Consider the following 15,318-nt stretch of genomic DNA (forward strand, 5'->3'; position numbering starts at 1 on the left):
TTAAACTTGGAGAGTGGTCAGTTTGGATGAGCTATTACCAGCAGGAGAGTGAGTTTGTGTGGGGGGGGTGGAGGGTGAGAAAACCTGGATTTGTGCTGGAAATGGCCCAACTTGATGATCACTTTAGATAAGCTATTACCAGCAGGACAGTGGGGTGGGAGGAGGTATTGTTTCATATTCTCTGTGTATATATAAAGTCTGCTGCAGTTTCCACGGTATGCATCCGATGAAGTGAGCTGTAGCTCATGAAAGCTCATGCTCAAATAAATTGGTTAGTCTCTAAGGTGCCACAAGTCCTCCTTTTCTTTTTGCGAATACAGACTAACACGGCTGCTACTCTGAAACCTCTCCATACAATATGTATGTATGGTGTATGATAATCAAGTTGGGCCATTTCCAGAATAAATCCAGGTTTTCTCACCCCCACCCCCACCCCCCCGCACACACACAAACCCACTCTCCTACTGGTAATAGCTTATCTAAAGTGACCACTCTCCTTACAATGTGTATGATAATCAAGGTGGGCCATTTCCAGCACAAATCCAGGGTTTAACAAGAATGTCTGGGGGGGGGGGTAGGAAAAAACAAGGGGAAATAGGTTACCTTGCATAATGACTTAGCCACTCCCAGTCTCTATTCAAGCCTAAGTTAATTGTATCCAATTTGCAAATGAATTCCAATTCAACAGTTTCACAGGGCCAAATCACATCAGCCACACTATCAGAGGCTCGTTCACCTGCACATCCACCAATGTGATATATGCCATCATGTGCCAGCAATGCCCCTCTGCCATGTACATTGGTCAAACTGGATAGTCTCTACGTAAAAGAATAAATGGACACAAATCAGATGTCAAGAATTATAACATTCATAAACCAGTCGGAGAACACTTCAATCTCTCTGGTCACGCGATTACAGACATGAAAGTTGCTATATTACAACAAAAAAACTTCAAATCCAGACTCCAGCGAGAAACTGTTGAATTGGAATTCATTTGCAAATTGGATACAATTAACTTAGGCTTGAATAGAGACTGGGAGTGGCTAAGTCATTATGCAAGGTAACCTATTTCCCCTTGTTTTTTCCTTATGCCCCCCCCCCCCAGACGTTCTTGTTAAACCCTGGATTTGTGCTGGAAATGGCCCACCTTGATTATCATACACATTGTAAGGAGAGTGATCACCTTAGATAAGCTATTACCAGCAGGAGAGTGGGATGGGAGGAGGTATTTTTTTATGCTTTATGTGTATAAAAAGATCTTCTACACTTTCCACAGTATGCATCCGATGAAGTGAGCTGTAGCTCACGAAAGCTCATGCTCAAATAAATTGGTTAGTCTCTAAGGTGCCACAAGTACTCCTGTTCTTTTTGCGAATACAGACTAACACGGCTGTTACTCTGAAACCTGCACAGCTCTTTGTGTGACATTTTATACAAATTACTTAGTCAGCTAATTTGCATGTTTAGAATTGTGCATATTTAAGTTTGGCTTGTCAATACACCCTGCCCCGAGCATAGGGCGGGTGTGCAGCTGCCAGTTGCGGGGGGGCCACTGAGCGGTGGCGGGTACTGGTGGCCTGTGCTGTTGGCTGCTGAACACTGCAGGGGTCGTGGGATGGAGGGTGGGTGGCAGCTGGGGGTGGGACTCTGGTGCCAATAGAGGGTGCCCCCAGACGGGAGCATCCCTTCGGGTGCTTGACAGCCATGGCCCTGGGTGCAGTGAAATTCCCACCCCTCGAAGGAAGCTGGATCCTGCTGTGCTCATCCCCAGCCTATCCTCGCTGCTCATGCCCATGTCCCCTGCAGATCTTCCCCCAGCCTTGTGGCAGCTCCCAGACCCAACCTGCCTCCAGCTCCATCTACACCCTCCATCCTGGGACTGCTGAACTCAGACTCCTTGGGAGCCCCGAGACTGGCTACGCTAGGACCTCGGGGCTCAGAGTGAGCAGGACCCCCCCAGGGCGCTCATCTGTGCAGTGTCATAGAGGGGTCTCTCCCGCCCCCCAGCCCCAGCCAGTCACCTCTCCCGTGACTGCCCTGCCCTGCCCACTGAGTACAGGCTGGGAGATGGTGCCAGCCGCCAAGGCACCCTGGCAGCATGGGGCCTGGCACGGGCGGGGTTAGAGACAGTCTTGTGCCAGAGCAGAGATGAAGGGGGGCACATTGTGCCTCTCACTGTCAGGGGCGACTGGGGGCTGGGGCAGCCTAGCATCCCAGTAGCAGTGGTTGTGACAACGGGGGAACACCAGGAGCAAAGGGCGGGCCCACCCAGTGCTGGGGAACAGCTGAGGCAAGTTGTCCGCAAGGCACTGAGAGGCCGAGCTCAGAGAGTGAGCGTGCCAGGTTTCCCCTAGACCCGGAGATGGATGAGCTGGGCTGGGTGAGGCAGTGAGAGGGCAGAGCCACCTGCAGGGGGCTGGGGTCCAGAGCTGCCCCCTCTCACCACCCCCTAACTCCCCTGGCTGTTGTTTTGCAGCTTTGTGGAACTTTTCGGGCACGAACGAGCATCACCTGCCGCTGCAGATCGGGGACACAGTACACATCCTACAGGCCTTGGAGGGTAAGTAGGGCCAGGCACTGAGACTGGGGTAACTGGCTCCACAGACCCCAGGAAAAACCTCTTGGACCTCTCATCGTCTGTGAAATCATCAGCCACACTCTTCTTGAAATCATGTCCTCCCTCGGCTTCTGGAACTCTGTCCTCACCTGGTCCTCTTTCTTCCTCTCTCAGCTCCCTTCAGTGTATCCTTCAGCAGAACCCCTCGTCCCCTTCCCGCTTTCTGTGGGGGGGTCCCCTTCTCTTCTCCCTCTGCACGTGGGCTCTGGGTAACCCCATCTGCAACCACAGAGTCAGCAACCCTTTCTGTGCCCGACACACTGATCTTCCTCCGCTCCAGACTGTCTCCTTCAAGCCAAAGGACAATTCGGGCCTGTCTCTCCGACGCCTCCTCGGAACTGCCTAGCTGCCAGCTCCGGCTCCTAGTCTTCCCCCAAGCCCTCCCCGCTTGGACAACACCACCATACTGCTCTGTCACTCAGGCCTGTAACTGGGACATTGTCTTCACCCCGGCCACTAGCCAGGTCCTCACATGCAGCTGTGTGTAAATCTGGCTGGTTCTTTTGCAGAGCGTCTGCAAGACAGGGCACAGGGCCGTTCGTATCCCTCCCCACAGCGCCCACACTCCCCCAGGCTCTGACCGTCCATCCCGCCCTGCTCAAAGCCATGCAGCTCCTAGCCCACCACTGTGCCCACGGCACCCTCCTCTGGCTCCCCCTTCTTCACTGGATCCAACATGAGCTGCTCGTCTTCGCTTTCACGGCACGACCCATCCCCACGCTTCCTGTCTGCGCTCACCTCCGATCAGCCTGTGACACCAGCCTCCAGCACCCACTTGTTACAGGTTCAAACAAGCCCCTTGGTGCCTTCTCCCCTGCCCCGACACTGGGAGGAGCTCCCCGCAAACCTCTGCAAAACTAACTCATTGTCCGGCTTCAAACCGCCTGGGCGCTCTGCTTTGCCGCCATGCCGACAAACATACCTGAGAGTGATTCGGGGGCTGGTGTGCTGAGACCGCTGCCTGTCTGCTGGCCATGGTCTGGTTGTTCTCTTGTGCTGCCCTGGCGGTCGGTCTCCGCTCGTCTCTTGTTGGACACAGGACGTCAGCTCCTTGGGCAGGGCCTGTCTCTGTTCTGAGTTTGGTTCCAAGGCCCATTAAGAATACAAATAATACACAACAATAGCAGCCAGCCTCCAGCAATACCCCCCTCAGCAGCCAGTCCCGCCACACCAGTCCCCCTAGCCACCGCTCCTGCGGGGACAGGCTGGGGCCGGAGTAACCAGGAGCTCCCCCCCACAGCCAGGGCTCCTGCCCCCCTCCCACAGCGCCCCCTGCGGGGACAGGCTGGGGCCGGAGTAACCAGGAGCTCCCCCCCACCCAGCTCCTGCCCTGCTCCCCACAGCGCCCCCTGCTGGGACAGGCCGGGGCTGGAGTAACCAGGAGCTCCCCCCCACAGCCAGGGCTTCTGCCCCCCTCCCACAGCGCCCCCTGCGGGGACAGGCCGGGGCTGGAGTAACCAGGAGCTCCCCCCCACAGCCAGGGCTCCTGCCCCCCTCCCACAGCGCCCCCTGCGGGGACAGGCCGGGGCTGGAGTAACCAGGAGCTCCCCCCCACAGCCAGGGCTCCTGCCCCCCTCCCACAGCGCCCCCTGCGGGGACAGGCCGGGGCTGGAGTAACCAGGAGCTCCCCCCCACAGCCAGGGCTCCTGCCCCCCTCCCACAGCGCCCCCTGCTGGGAGCAGAGCTCTCTGTTCAGAGGCCCCTGGGCGTCTCACTCTCTGTTGTTCCATTTGCAGGCTGGTACAGAGGGTACTCGCTCCGGAACAGAGCCACCTGGGTAAGTCGGCGGCTCACCGCGGTGGTAGGGGCCAGGGCACTCGTCTTCTCCCTTGTCTCAGGACCGGGCCCCAGAGCTGCTGGGGGGCACTGGGGATGCAGTGCGCGGCCAGAGGCGGAGCTCATGCACTCGCCGCATGGCGCCCCCTGCAGGAAGTCGCCGGGCCTTGCGTGGAGTGACTTTAACCTGCTTTGGGGGCTCCGAGCTGCCCCCCTGACCCCTGCTCTGGCCCCATCAAGGACCTGGCCCTGCGTGGACCCATATCCGACTGGGTCGGAGGGCTCCTGCCGCATTGGGGCCGACACCCCTCCCACTGGCTCTGCCGCCCAGATCGGGGTCGCTGTGCTGACGATGTCTCCTCTCCCCAGGGCATATTTCCTGTCGCACTGATCCACCTGAAGGGCGCCCACGTGAAGCAGAAGGGGTAGGTACCAGGGGGGGCAGGGAGGGGCTCTGGGCTGAGTCAGCAAATGTTTTACTGGTCACGGGGCTGGGTCCTCCCTGATCTGCACCTCAGTGGGCCCGTCACCACACCCCGCCCTGTCCCAGTGCTCGGCTGGGTCCTGCCCCTGCCCTGTCCCAGTGCTCAGCTGGTGTCACGGCGTCCCCGGGCGATGCTCTGGAACAGCTCCCCATGAAGCCAGTCAGGACTCTGGGGAAGTCTCCTCTCTGTGAGCAGCCTGACTGCAGGACACACAGCTCACCCGGCTTCCACCTTCCTGGGTCTGACCTCGGAGCATTCAGCATCCTCTGTCCCTCCGTGCGCTTCCCACAGCAAGTCCACTCAGGTGGTGCTCCTGGGGAAGCCAGAGGGTCCTGCCCCCCAACTCCGCAGTCAGACGGGACTCTCAGCCAGCCAGTAAAACAGAGGTTTATTAGATGACAGGAACATGGTCTAACACAGAGCTTGCAGGTGCAGAGAACAGGACCCCTCAGCTGGGACCATTTTGGGGGGCTGGGAACCAGACAACCACGTCTGCCCCTCACTCCATGTCTCCAGCCAGCCCCAAACTGAAACTCCCTCCAGCCCCTCCTCCTCTGGGCTTTGTCCCTTTCCCGGGCCAGGAGGGCACCTGATTCCTTTGTTCTCCAACCCTTTAGATCTCACCTTGCAGGGGGGAAGGGCCCAGGCCATCAGTTGCCAGGAAACAGGGTGTCGGCGATTGTCTGTGTCCAGACCCCTGCACACACCTGTCCTCTAGGGCTCTGCAACGATCATACACCCTTACCCCACCCTCTAGATACGTAAGAACTGCACAGGGGAAACGGAGGCACCCCTACACTATTCAGAGGAAACGTTAAAAACAGTCTCACTTCGTCACAGCTGGGTCCTACCCCCTTCCCGTCCCAGAGCTCGGCTGGGTCCTACCCCCCTCCCATCTCAGTGCTAAGCTGGGCCTTGCCCGCATCCTGTCCCAGTGCTTAGCTGTGTCGTGCCCCCCTACCCTGTCCCAGTGCTCAGCTGAGTCCTGCCTCCCAGCCCCCATCCCAGTGCTAAGCCAGGTCCTGCTCCTCATCCAGCGCTCGGCTGGGTCTTGCCCCCCTGTCCCAGTGCTCAGCCAGGGCCCCGCATCCCAGTGCTCATTCGGGCCCTGCCCCTTCCCCGTCCCAGTGCTTGCCTGGGCCCTATCACCACCCCTCTATCCCAGTGCTCAGTCGGGCACTGCACCCCTCCCATCCCAGTGCTTAGCCGGGCCCTGTCACCACCCACGTCCCCGTGCATGGCTGGGTCCTGCATCCTCTCCCCCCTCAAGGCTCAGCCGGGCCCTGTCACTGCGCCCCCATCCCCATGCCCCCCCATCCCGGTGCTCGGCTGGGCCCTGTCACCCCTCCACACACACACCTGTCCCAGTGCTCAGCTGGGCCCTATCATCGACCCCCCATCCCAGTACCCCTCCCCTGTGCTCGGCTGGGCCCTGTCACCTCCTCCCCCATTCCAGTGCTCGGGTGGACCCTTCTGCCTCCCCCAGCCTGTCCCTGTGTTTGGCCAGACGTCCTGCCCTCCCAGTCCCAGCATTCGGCCGTGCCCCTCCCCTGGCATGAAGTGGGGCAAGCAGCCCAGCACCCCAAGTCTGTGCCTGGCCTGGTTCTCAGCTCTCCCCCATCCCCTGCTTGCAGTAACCAGCCTGCAGCTCCAGGATTCGCTCTCCTTATAACCTGCCAGGCCAGGGCTCTCGCAGCCCAGTGGACCCCTGGCCAGGGCGGGCAACCCCCTCAAATGGCGGCTGGGTACAGGGAGGGCGATGCAGGGTCTCAGTGGGGCTCCCTGAGGCTGATGGCTGGTGCTGCCGCAGCCTGTGGCAGAACTGCGGGGCAGGCGGGAACTGGGGCTGTTCAGCTCAGGGACCCGCATTCAACGGGCAGGGGTGGGGCTGAGCCTCCTCGCCATGTGCAGGGCTTGGCCTCACCAGCTCTCTGGCCAGGGCGGAGGAGAACATTGTGTCTGCGGAGATGCCGATGGTGCAGGAGATCACAACCACGCTGCGGGAATGGGCCACCATCTGGAAGCAGCTCTATGTGGTAAGAGCCTGTGGCCCAGCAGTAGGGAAGCCATGGGGACCGGTCCACCCTCTGGAGATGGGCCACCAGCCCTCAGCCAGGGGAGGGGATGGGCGGGGGGGTGGGGTGCACAGGGTGTCACAGAGTCCCTGGGCGATGCTCTGGAACTGCTCCCCATGAAGCCAGTCAGGACTCTGGGGAAGTCTCCTTTCTGTGAGCAGCCTGTCTGCAGGACACAAAGCTCACACAGCTTCCACCTTCCTGGGTCTGACCTCGGAGCATTCAGCATCCTCTGTCCCTCCGTGCGCTTCCCACAGCAAGTCCGCTCAGGTGGGGCTCCTGGGGAAGCCAGAGGGTCCTACCCCCCAACTTCGCAGTCAGACGTGACTCTCAGCCAGCCAGTAAAACAGAGGTTTATTAGACGACAGGAACATGGTCTAACACAGAGCTTGCAGGTGCAGAGAACAGGACCCCTCAGCTGGGTCCATTTTGGGGGGCAGTGAGCCAGACAACCACATCAGCCCTTCACTCTATGTCTCCAGCCAGCTCCAAACTGAAACTCCCTCCAGCCCCCCCTCCTCTGGGCTCTGTCCCTTTCCCGGGCCAGGAGGTCACTGGATTCCTTTGTTCTCTAACCCTTTAGCTCTCACCTTGCAGGGGGGGAAGGGCCCAGGCCATCAGTTGCCAGGAAATAGGGTGTCGGCCATTCTCTATGTCCAGACCCCCGCACACACATGCCCTCTAGGGCTCTGCAATGATCCTACACCCTTATCCCACCCCCTAGATACTTAAGAACTGCCTAGGGGAAACTGAGGCACCTCCACACTATTCAGAGGAAACATTAAGAACAGTCCCACTTCGTCACACAGGGCAAGTGCCAACCTTTAGGATGGGGGCTGTGGGAGCTGCAGGGAGTGGGGGTCGCTCTTTGGGATGGGGGCTGCAGGGGCTGTGAGGGGTCAGGGATGGGGGCTGTGGGAATCACGGGGGGTGGGTCTTTCTGGGATGGGGTCAGCAGGAGTCAGGGAAGAGGGGCCGGATGGATTGGGCTCTGCACTGCAAGGGCTGTGGGTGATCAGCTCTCTGGGACCGGCCATGACTCTTGCCCCCGTGACACCCTGCAGATGGGCCAGAAAGAGCGGTACGGGCAGGTCAGGAGGATGATGTGTGAGCTGATGGAGAGGCGCTCGCAGCTGCTCTCTGGGACACTCCCCAAGGATGAACTCCTGGAGCTCAAGAAGGAGGTGACCAGCAAGATCGACTACGGGAACAAGTGAGAGCCTGCAGGGGGCAGGGAAGGGTGGGGCTGGGATGGGGATGGGGGGGCTGTAGGCAGGGAGTTGGGGTTGGAGAGGAGCTGTAGGTGGGGTTGGGTGGGGCTGGAGAGGGACCAGGGATGGGCACTAGTACGTGCCGTGGGTGCACTAGAGAAAGTGAGAGCATGGGGATGGAGACAGCCCAGGTGTGCAAGGCACACAAGCGTGCAAGCAGCATAGTGTAAGCAAGGGCCCAGGGGGCAGAGAATGCCCCGCAGTGCGTGAATCAGGAACAGTGAGAGGGTTGGGGGTCACCCATGGCAACCCCTGGCATGAACCCTGCTGCAGTCCTGGGTGAGACCTGTGCCGGCCCCTTCCCACCCCAAGGTGGGCACCTGCTGGGCATGCAGGCTGGATCCACGGCCAGTGACCAGGGGGGTGGGGGGGGCATTTGCTTCATGGCAGGGTGGCTGGGTGATGCTCTGTGTGTGGCTGGGCTGGGCCAGAGGCCTCAGGGAGTCCGGGTCCCTGACCTGCGCCTGGAGTTGTGTTCATGCCCCGGCCTGTGCTCTGCAGGATCCTGGAGCTAGACCTGGTTGTGCGTGACGAGAACGGGAACATCCTGGACCCGGACAGAACCAGCGTCATCAGCCTCTTCCAGGCTCACAGACAGGCCACGAGTATGATCAGTAAGCGCATCCAGGAAGAGACGGTGAGTGCCCGTCCCTGGCCCCCTCGCCCGGTCCTTCTTCCCGGACTCTGCCCCACACCATGCTAACAGGTGTGCTGGCCCTTCCCAGCTGAGAGGCACTGCCCATGGGAGTCCATACACAGAGATGGGGAGTTCCAGCCCCCTGCCAGGTTGGGGGTCTCCCTGCACCACCCAGGCCCCTGCTCTGAGCTTCAGGCTATCCTGCTGCCCACTGCTCTGGGCCTGCTCCCAGCTAGAGCCCAGGCAGGAGCCAGGGTAGGGAGGGGCCAGGCAGGTGGGAGTCCCTTTGGCCTTGACCTCTGCCCGTCTCCCCGCAGTGCTCCCAGTACAGCGAGCAGGGCTGCAATGCCCGCCTGGCCTCGCCCTCCCACAACCTCTACCTCTGCGTCCGCAATTTCGTCTGCAACATCGGGGAGGAGGCACAGCTCTTCACAGCGCTCTATGACCCCGGCCAGCAGAAGATGATCAGGTACCTGCCCCAAGGGAGGGACACAGGGCTTACACCCTACTCTGGGGGCCTCACCAGGAGAGCCCTGGGCCAGGGCTGCTGCTCTGATGGGACCTGACTGACTCCTGAGCCTTGGCCTGCGGGGAGTTGCCAAGTGACCTGCTCCTGGGTCAGGGATCCCAGCGCCTGGCACCATGGAGCTCAGCAGTTTCCAAACCAGACCTGGAACAAAAGCAGAGCCACTGTCCTGAGCCGTGTGGGCCCAGATGGCTTACCAGATGGGCTTACCTCACTGGCTGATGACTTGTCTCCTCTCCCCCATCCCTGCCCACTGACCGGCTGGTGATAACCACCCCTCCCCTTCCCACCACTGACCAACCAGTGACACCTGCTCCTACAGGTTACTGATTTAGAGTGATCTAGATCACTTGGTAAACTGGGTGCAAGCAAACAATATATATTTTAATACAGCTAAATGTGAACGAATACTGCTAGGAACAAAGGAGGCAGGTCAGGCATACTGGGTGGGGGCTCTGTCCTGGGGAGCAGTGACTCAGACAAAAATTTGGAGGTGGGCAATCAGCTGAACATGAGCTTCCACTTGGCACTTTGGCCAGAAGGTGAATGCTATCCTGGGATCCACGTAAACTGGGGAATCTTGAGTAGCAGCAGAGAGGTGATTTTCCCTCTGTATCTAGCACTGGGGCGACCGCTGCTGGAATCCTGTGCCCAGTTCTGGTGCCTGAAATTCAAGAAGGATGTTGATAAATTGGAGAGGCACAAGAATGATGAAAGAATTAGAAATCCTGCCTGATAGCGAGAGACTCAAGCAGCTCAATCTGTTTAGCTGAAAAAAGAGCAGGTTACGGAGTAACTTGATCCCCGCCTACATGGGGAACAAATATTTAATAAGGGGCTCAGCTCTTCAATCCAGCAGACAAAGGTCTAACCTGATCCAAGGGCTGGAAGATGAAGCTAGACAAATTCAGGCTGGAAATAAGGCATATATTTTTGACAGTGAGAGTAATTAACCATTGGAACAATTTACCCAGGGTCTTGGTGGATTCTCCATCCCTGACAATTTTCTATGAAGATTGGCTGTTTTTCCAAAAGATCTGCTTGGGGATTATTATGGGGCAGTAGCTATACAGGGGCCAGACCAGAGGATCCCAGTGGCCCCTTCTGGCCTTGGAGTCTGTGAATCTACTTCCCATGCTGATTGCCTGGTGATAACCACTCCTCTCCTCCCGCCCTCCCCAACTGACCGGTACTAACCACTGCCCCCCACTGACTGACCAGTGATAACTGACCCCACCCCACACTGACTGACCAGTGATAACCGCCCCTATTCCCCACAACCGACCCGTGATAATCACCTGTAACTCCCCACCCCACTGCCCGTGATAACTACCCCGCACTGACTGACCAGTGATAACCGCCCCTACCCTCCCCAACCAACTGGTGATAACCACATGTAATTCCTCACCCCACTGACCAGTGATAACTGACCCCGCCCTCCACTGACTGACCAGTAGGGGTTGCCAACTTTCTAATCGCACAAAACCAAACACTCCTTCCCCGCCCCTTTCTTGAGACCATGCCCATTCTCTGAGGTCCTGCCCCCACCGACTCCATCCTCCTTCCTGCCCTCACTCACTCTCCCCCACCCTCACTCACTTTCACTGGGCTAGGGCAGGGGGTTGGGGTGCAGGACGGGGTGAGGCTTTGACTGGGGGTGCGGGTTCTGGGGTGGGGCCAGAAATGAGGCGTTCAGGGTACAGGAAGGGGCTCAGGGCTGGGGCAGGGGGTTGGGTGTGGGAGGGGGTTAGGGGTGTGGGCTCTGGGAGGGAGTTAAGATGTGGGAGGGGGTGCAGGGCTGGGGGTTCGGGTGTGGGCTCTGGGAGGGAGTTAGGGTGCAGGAGGGGGTTCCAACCTGGGACAGAGAGTTGGGGTGCAGAAGGGGGATCGGGGTGTGGGCTCCAGCTGGGCGGCACTTACCTGAGGTGGCTGCCTGCCTGCCCTGGCTCCATGCAGCTCCCAGAATTGGCCAGTGTGTCCCTGTGGCCCTTAGATGGAGGGACCAGGGGGCTCTGTGTGCTGCCAGCACCTGCAAGCGCAGCTCTTGCAGTTTTCATTGGCTGTGGTTCCTGGCCAATGGGAGCTGCGGAGCCGGCACTGCGGGCGGGGGCAGTGCGTGGAGCTTTCCTGATTGCCCCTGTGCCTAGGGGCCGCAGGGACATGCTGGCCGCTGCCAGGAGCTGCACGGAGCCACAGCAGGCAGGAAGCTTGCCTTAGCCCCACTGTATCGCCGACTGCTGTACTGCAGACTTTTAATGGCCCGGTCAGCGGTGTTGACCAGAGCCACCAGGGTCCTTTTTCGTCTGGGAGTTCCAGTTGCAAACTGGACGCTGGTCAACCCTACTGACCAGTGATAACTGACCCCCACCCCCCACTGACTGACCAGTGATAACTGACCCCACCCCCACTGATTGCTCATGCCCCCTCCCAGTGACCGACCAACTGGTGATAACTGCTCCTCTCCCCCTGAGGGGGATAGACACCCACTGTTCAGGGAGGGTTGGCCTGGCAGGAGGACACACCCTGCCCTGGGCCAGGGAACTCCTGCTGAGGCCAGGGCTTTTGGCCCCCTGCTGAGTGCCTGAGGCTTCATATGGCATGAGACCCAAGGGGACTCAATATGTTGCTGTCCTAACCTGAGGCACAGGGGGGCACCCAGTGGTCCCGGGGCTGCTGTTTCTTTCTCTGTAGGGAGGGGAGACAGCCTTCACCTCGGGGAAGCTGTTCCTTCCTGATGCAGCCTGTCTCTGTCTCTGTCTCTCCCTTCCTCTCCATTCCGTTCCAAATACACCCCGCAAATGCAATAACCTCCCTCCTGGCTGTGCTGACACCTTGTGGGCTCGTCTGGTGTCGGCTGCCCGGGGAGCCAAGGTCTCCTGGAGCTGCCCAGGTTGACGGTAGATGTACAAGTGGGGAATTGCCATCCCATGGGAGTGTTTTTGCCCACAGGGACCTGTTAACCTTCCTCTGTGATGAAAACTGACCCGTTAATAAAAAGAAAAGGAGTACTTGTGGCACCTTAGAGACTAACCAATTTATTTGAGCATGAGCTTTCGTGAGCTACAGCTCACTTCATTGGATGCATACCGTGCATCCGATGAAGTGAGCTGTAGCTCACGAAAGCTCATGCTCAAATAAATTGGTTAGTCTCTAAGGTGCCACAAGTACTCCTTTTCTTTTTGCGAAGACAGACTAACACGGCTGTTACTCTGTGACCAGTTAATGTTACTCTGTGTCTCCTGTCCCTTGCCTTACCTCCTGAACTCACTGCCTTTGTATTGAATGTGCCCAGGGTAAGGACTCTGTGATCTGCTTTTTACCCTCTAGCCCTCATTCCCAGGACCAGTCAGTCTTGCTCTCCAGGTCTCTGCTGTGGTGGAGCAGTTTGTTCTGTGCTCACTGGCCAAGTGTGTCTCACACTGCCCCCTCTAGTGGCAGGTCCCCGTCAAAACTCATAGTCACACGTAGCTCAAATTACAGATGGGTGCTGGGAGTCAAGGACCAGAGTTTGGGCTCTGCAGTGGCTCTGCTTTTGTGCATCCATGTGATGGAAAGGGATTGGTGTGAAAGTGGTTTCCTGAATTCACTCAGAAAGCAAATGCCCTTCAGACAGGAGTGAGAGCGAAAAGCCTTGGGGTGGCCACCTGTCACACCCTGCAGCTGTGGGTTTCTCCCCCAGGCTGGATTCTGGGGAGGCACAAGGGGGGTGCAGCTGAAAGACAGAGGAGAGAGGGCAGAGATAGAGCAGTGCTTGGGGAAGGCCAGGCTGAGCCAGTGCTAGGTAGCTGAGCCAGGGCTGCACGCTGAAGAAAGAGGTGGCTGTGGAGGATTAGGGGCCCCAGCCAATCGGGGGCACTCCAGAAAAATGGGCACCCCCATGCCCTGACCTGCTCCTGCCAAGGAGTGGGGCAAACCCCCGCGCCCAACCCCATTTCCCCAGCAGGAGCGCAGGAGAGGGGGTAGGGGGTCCCCACTTATTCTGACCCAGAGCCCCACAAAACAGTAATCCGCCTCTGTCCAGGACAGCTTGCACCAGCCAGCCACCCAGGGAGCAGCTGCAGGACTAGCAAAGCGTGATTGCAGGGAGCGGGACAATGGGTCCCTTGAGAGCAGTGTAATGAGCAAACCAGGAAAAGTGTGAAAAGAGCTGATGGGAATGTGCAGTGCTTGCAGAGGGGCTGGCTCTGATGGGTTGGGAATGGGGGTGCTGGCTCCAATCTGGCCCCAGGATGGAGGGATTGGCTGGGTGGTGGGGGCATGGGGAATGAGACCCGGGTCCTTTCCCCTCTAGTTCCGATCTGGCCCCACGGCAGGGATAGGCTGGGAGATGGGGGTGAGGAATAGGACATGGGGCCTGTCCCCTCCAGGGGTGCTGGCTCAGATCCAGCCTCAGGGCAGGGTGTTTCCCTGCCCCGCCCCTGGCTGCCCATGCCTGAGCTGCGCCGCGTGACCCGGGCTTACAGAGAGGCCTGAGTTGTTTCCAAAGGAGTCAGGTCCCACCCCAGAGAGAGGGAGGAGCCTTGGCAGCTCCCTGCAGTGCTTGGCCCAGAGCCATAGGCTTGGCTGTTAAACGGGGGTTTGTTCTTGGGCCTTGCCCCATGTAGAGCTCTGCTTCAGGGCTGTGTGGCGCCTGCCAAGCGTCTGCATCCTGTCCCACCACATGCCATGCTCCTCCGGAAGGAAGCTTGCTGAGCGCATGCTTTGCACTCGGAGTCAGTCGCATCTCCAAGGCCCACGGCCCAGATGGGATGATCCCCGGTGCCTGCATTCAGGTGAGGGGTGCTGTTAGGATAGGCAGCTTCCCACAGGGCTGTTTGAATAACAGGGTGCTTGGGCCTCCGGTGCTGTATAGGGCGTGCTGGATGGGAGAGGACAGGACACGTGGTGAAGGGGATAAAACTTGGCCCTCACCGTCTCTCTTTCACTGGGCTTGAGCACTGAACAGGGCCCTGCGTGGGAGCCGGCAGAGCCTGTGTCTGCTGCCCCCATCTTACCCCCAGGGTGCTGACTGGGCCTAGCCACTCCTGTTCACAGACCCTGTGCTCGGTGGCTGTCCCTTCCTGTCTGTGAGCTGGAGGCCTAGGGCCACAGGCCCGCCCACCCAGCTCAGGGCAGCACCACCCCTTGAGAGGCTGGACAGAGCTGGATCCCGGGCTCCTGGCTGTGTCCTGCAGTGGCGAGTCTCCTGACGCTCTCGGGTTCTCTTTGCAGCGAGAACTATCTGATCCGCTGGGCCAGCACAGGGGTCCCGCAGGACATCGAGTTGCTCAACAACCTGAAAGCCATCTTCACGGTGAGCACAGGTGCCCTCTTGCCCTGCCTGACAGCATGCCTCTTGCACCCAGATGCCTGAGCCAGGATCGAGCCCCGTCGTGCAGGGGGCTGCACAGAGACAGGGACACAGAGCCTGCCCCCACAGGACCAGTAGCCCAGCAGTCCCGAGATGGATGGCAAAACACCATGCCCCCCCACTCCACCTGGGCCACCATGCCCCTTCCCAACCTCACCACAGCTGGGCCCTTTGCCCCTCCTCCATCGCACCACAGCTGGCCACCATGCCCGTCCCCCACTCCACCACAGCTGGGCCACCATGCCCCTCCCTGACCTTCCCCCACCCTGGCTCCCAGCCCTGGACCCAGTGCTCCCAGCTCCTCCCCCCGCTCCCCGTTGAATGGCCCCTGGTCCCAGTGCTCTGCTAGTGTAACCACATGACAAATGAGGGGTAACCCAGCATGCCATGTATTTCTCTCTCACGTCTACATTTCTTCTGTCCTTCAGTATACACCTGCAATTATCATACACGTCAACTGAATGTTTAAAATGGTCTCTATGATCAATTTTAATAAATTTCAGTCCATCTGAAAATAAGCAGCGGGTGCTCACCCTAGCTCCTGGTTCCACCATCTACTCCTTTAAATCCTTCCTGTGGCC

At 59.0% G+C, this 15,318-nt stretch overlaps 1 protein-coding gene across 2 annotated transcripts in view; it reads left to right on the plus strand.

Moving 5' to 3' along the window:
• The window catches only part of LOC140911001 (dedicator of cytokinesis protein 2), a 353,749-nt gene that overhangs the window by 21,662 nt on the left and 316,769 nt on the right, over positions 1-15,318 (plus strand). For both annotated transcript variants that reach the window (XM_078852647.1, XM_078852648.1), the window contains exons 2-9: positions 2,477-2,560; positions 4,354-4,394; positions 4,763-4,818; positions 6,818-6,914; positions 8,018-8,166; positions 8,726-8,861; positions 9,179-9,330; positions 14,599-14,680. In XM_078852647.1, the coding sequence (XP_078708773.1) occupies positions 2,477-2,560; positions 4,354-4,394; positions 4,763-4,818; positions 6,818-6,914; positions 8,018-8,166; positions 8,726-8,861; positions 9,179-9,330; positions 14,599-14,680 (797 nt within the window). The remainder of the gene's footprint in view (positions 1-2,476; positions 2,561-4,353; positions 4,395-4,762; positions 4,819-6,817; positions 6,915-8,017; positions 8,167-8,725; positions 8,862-9,178; positions 9,331-14,598; positions 14,681-15,318) is intronic.

This window comes from Lepidochelys kempii, chromosome 4, assembly GCF_965140285.1.
Source record: "Lepidochelys kempii isolate rLepKem1 chromosome 4, rLepKem1.hap1, whole genome shotgun sequence".
NCBI classification, from domain to species: Eukaryota; Metazoa; Chordata; order Testudines; family Cheloniidae; genus Lepidochelys; species Lepidochelys kempii.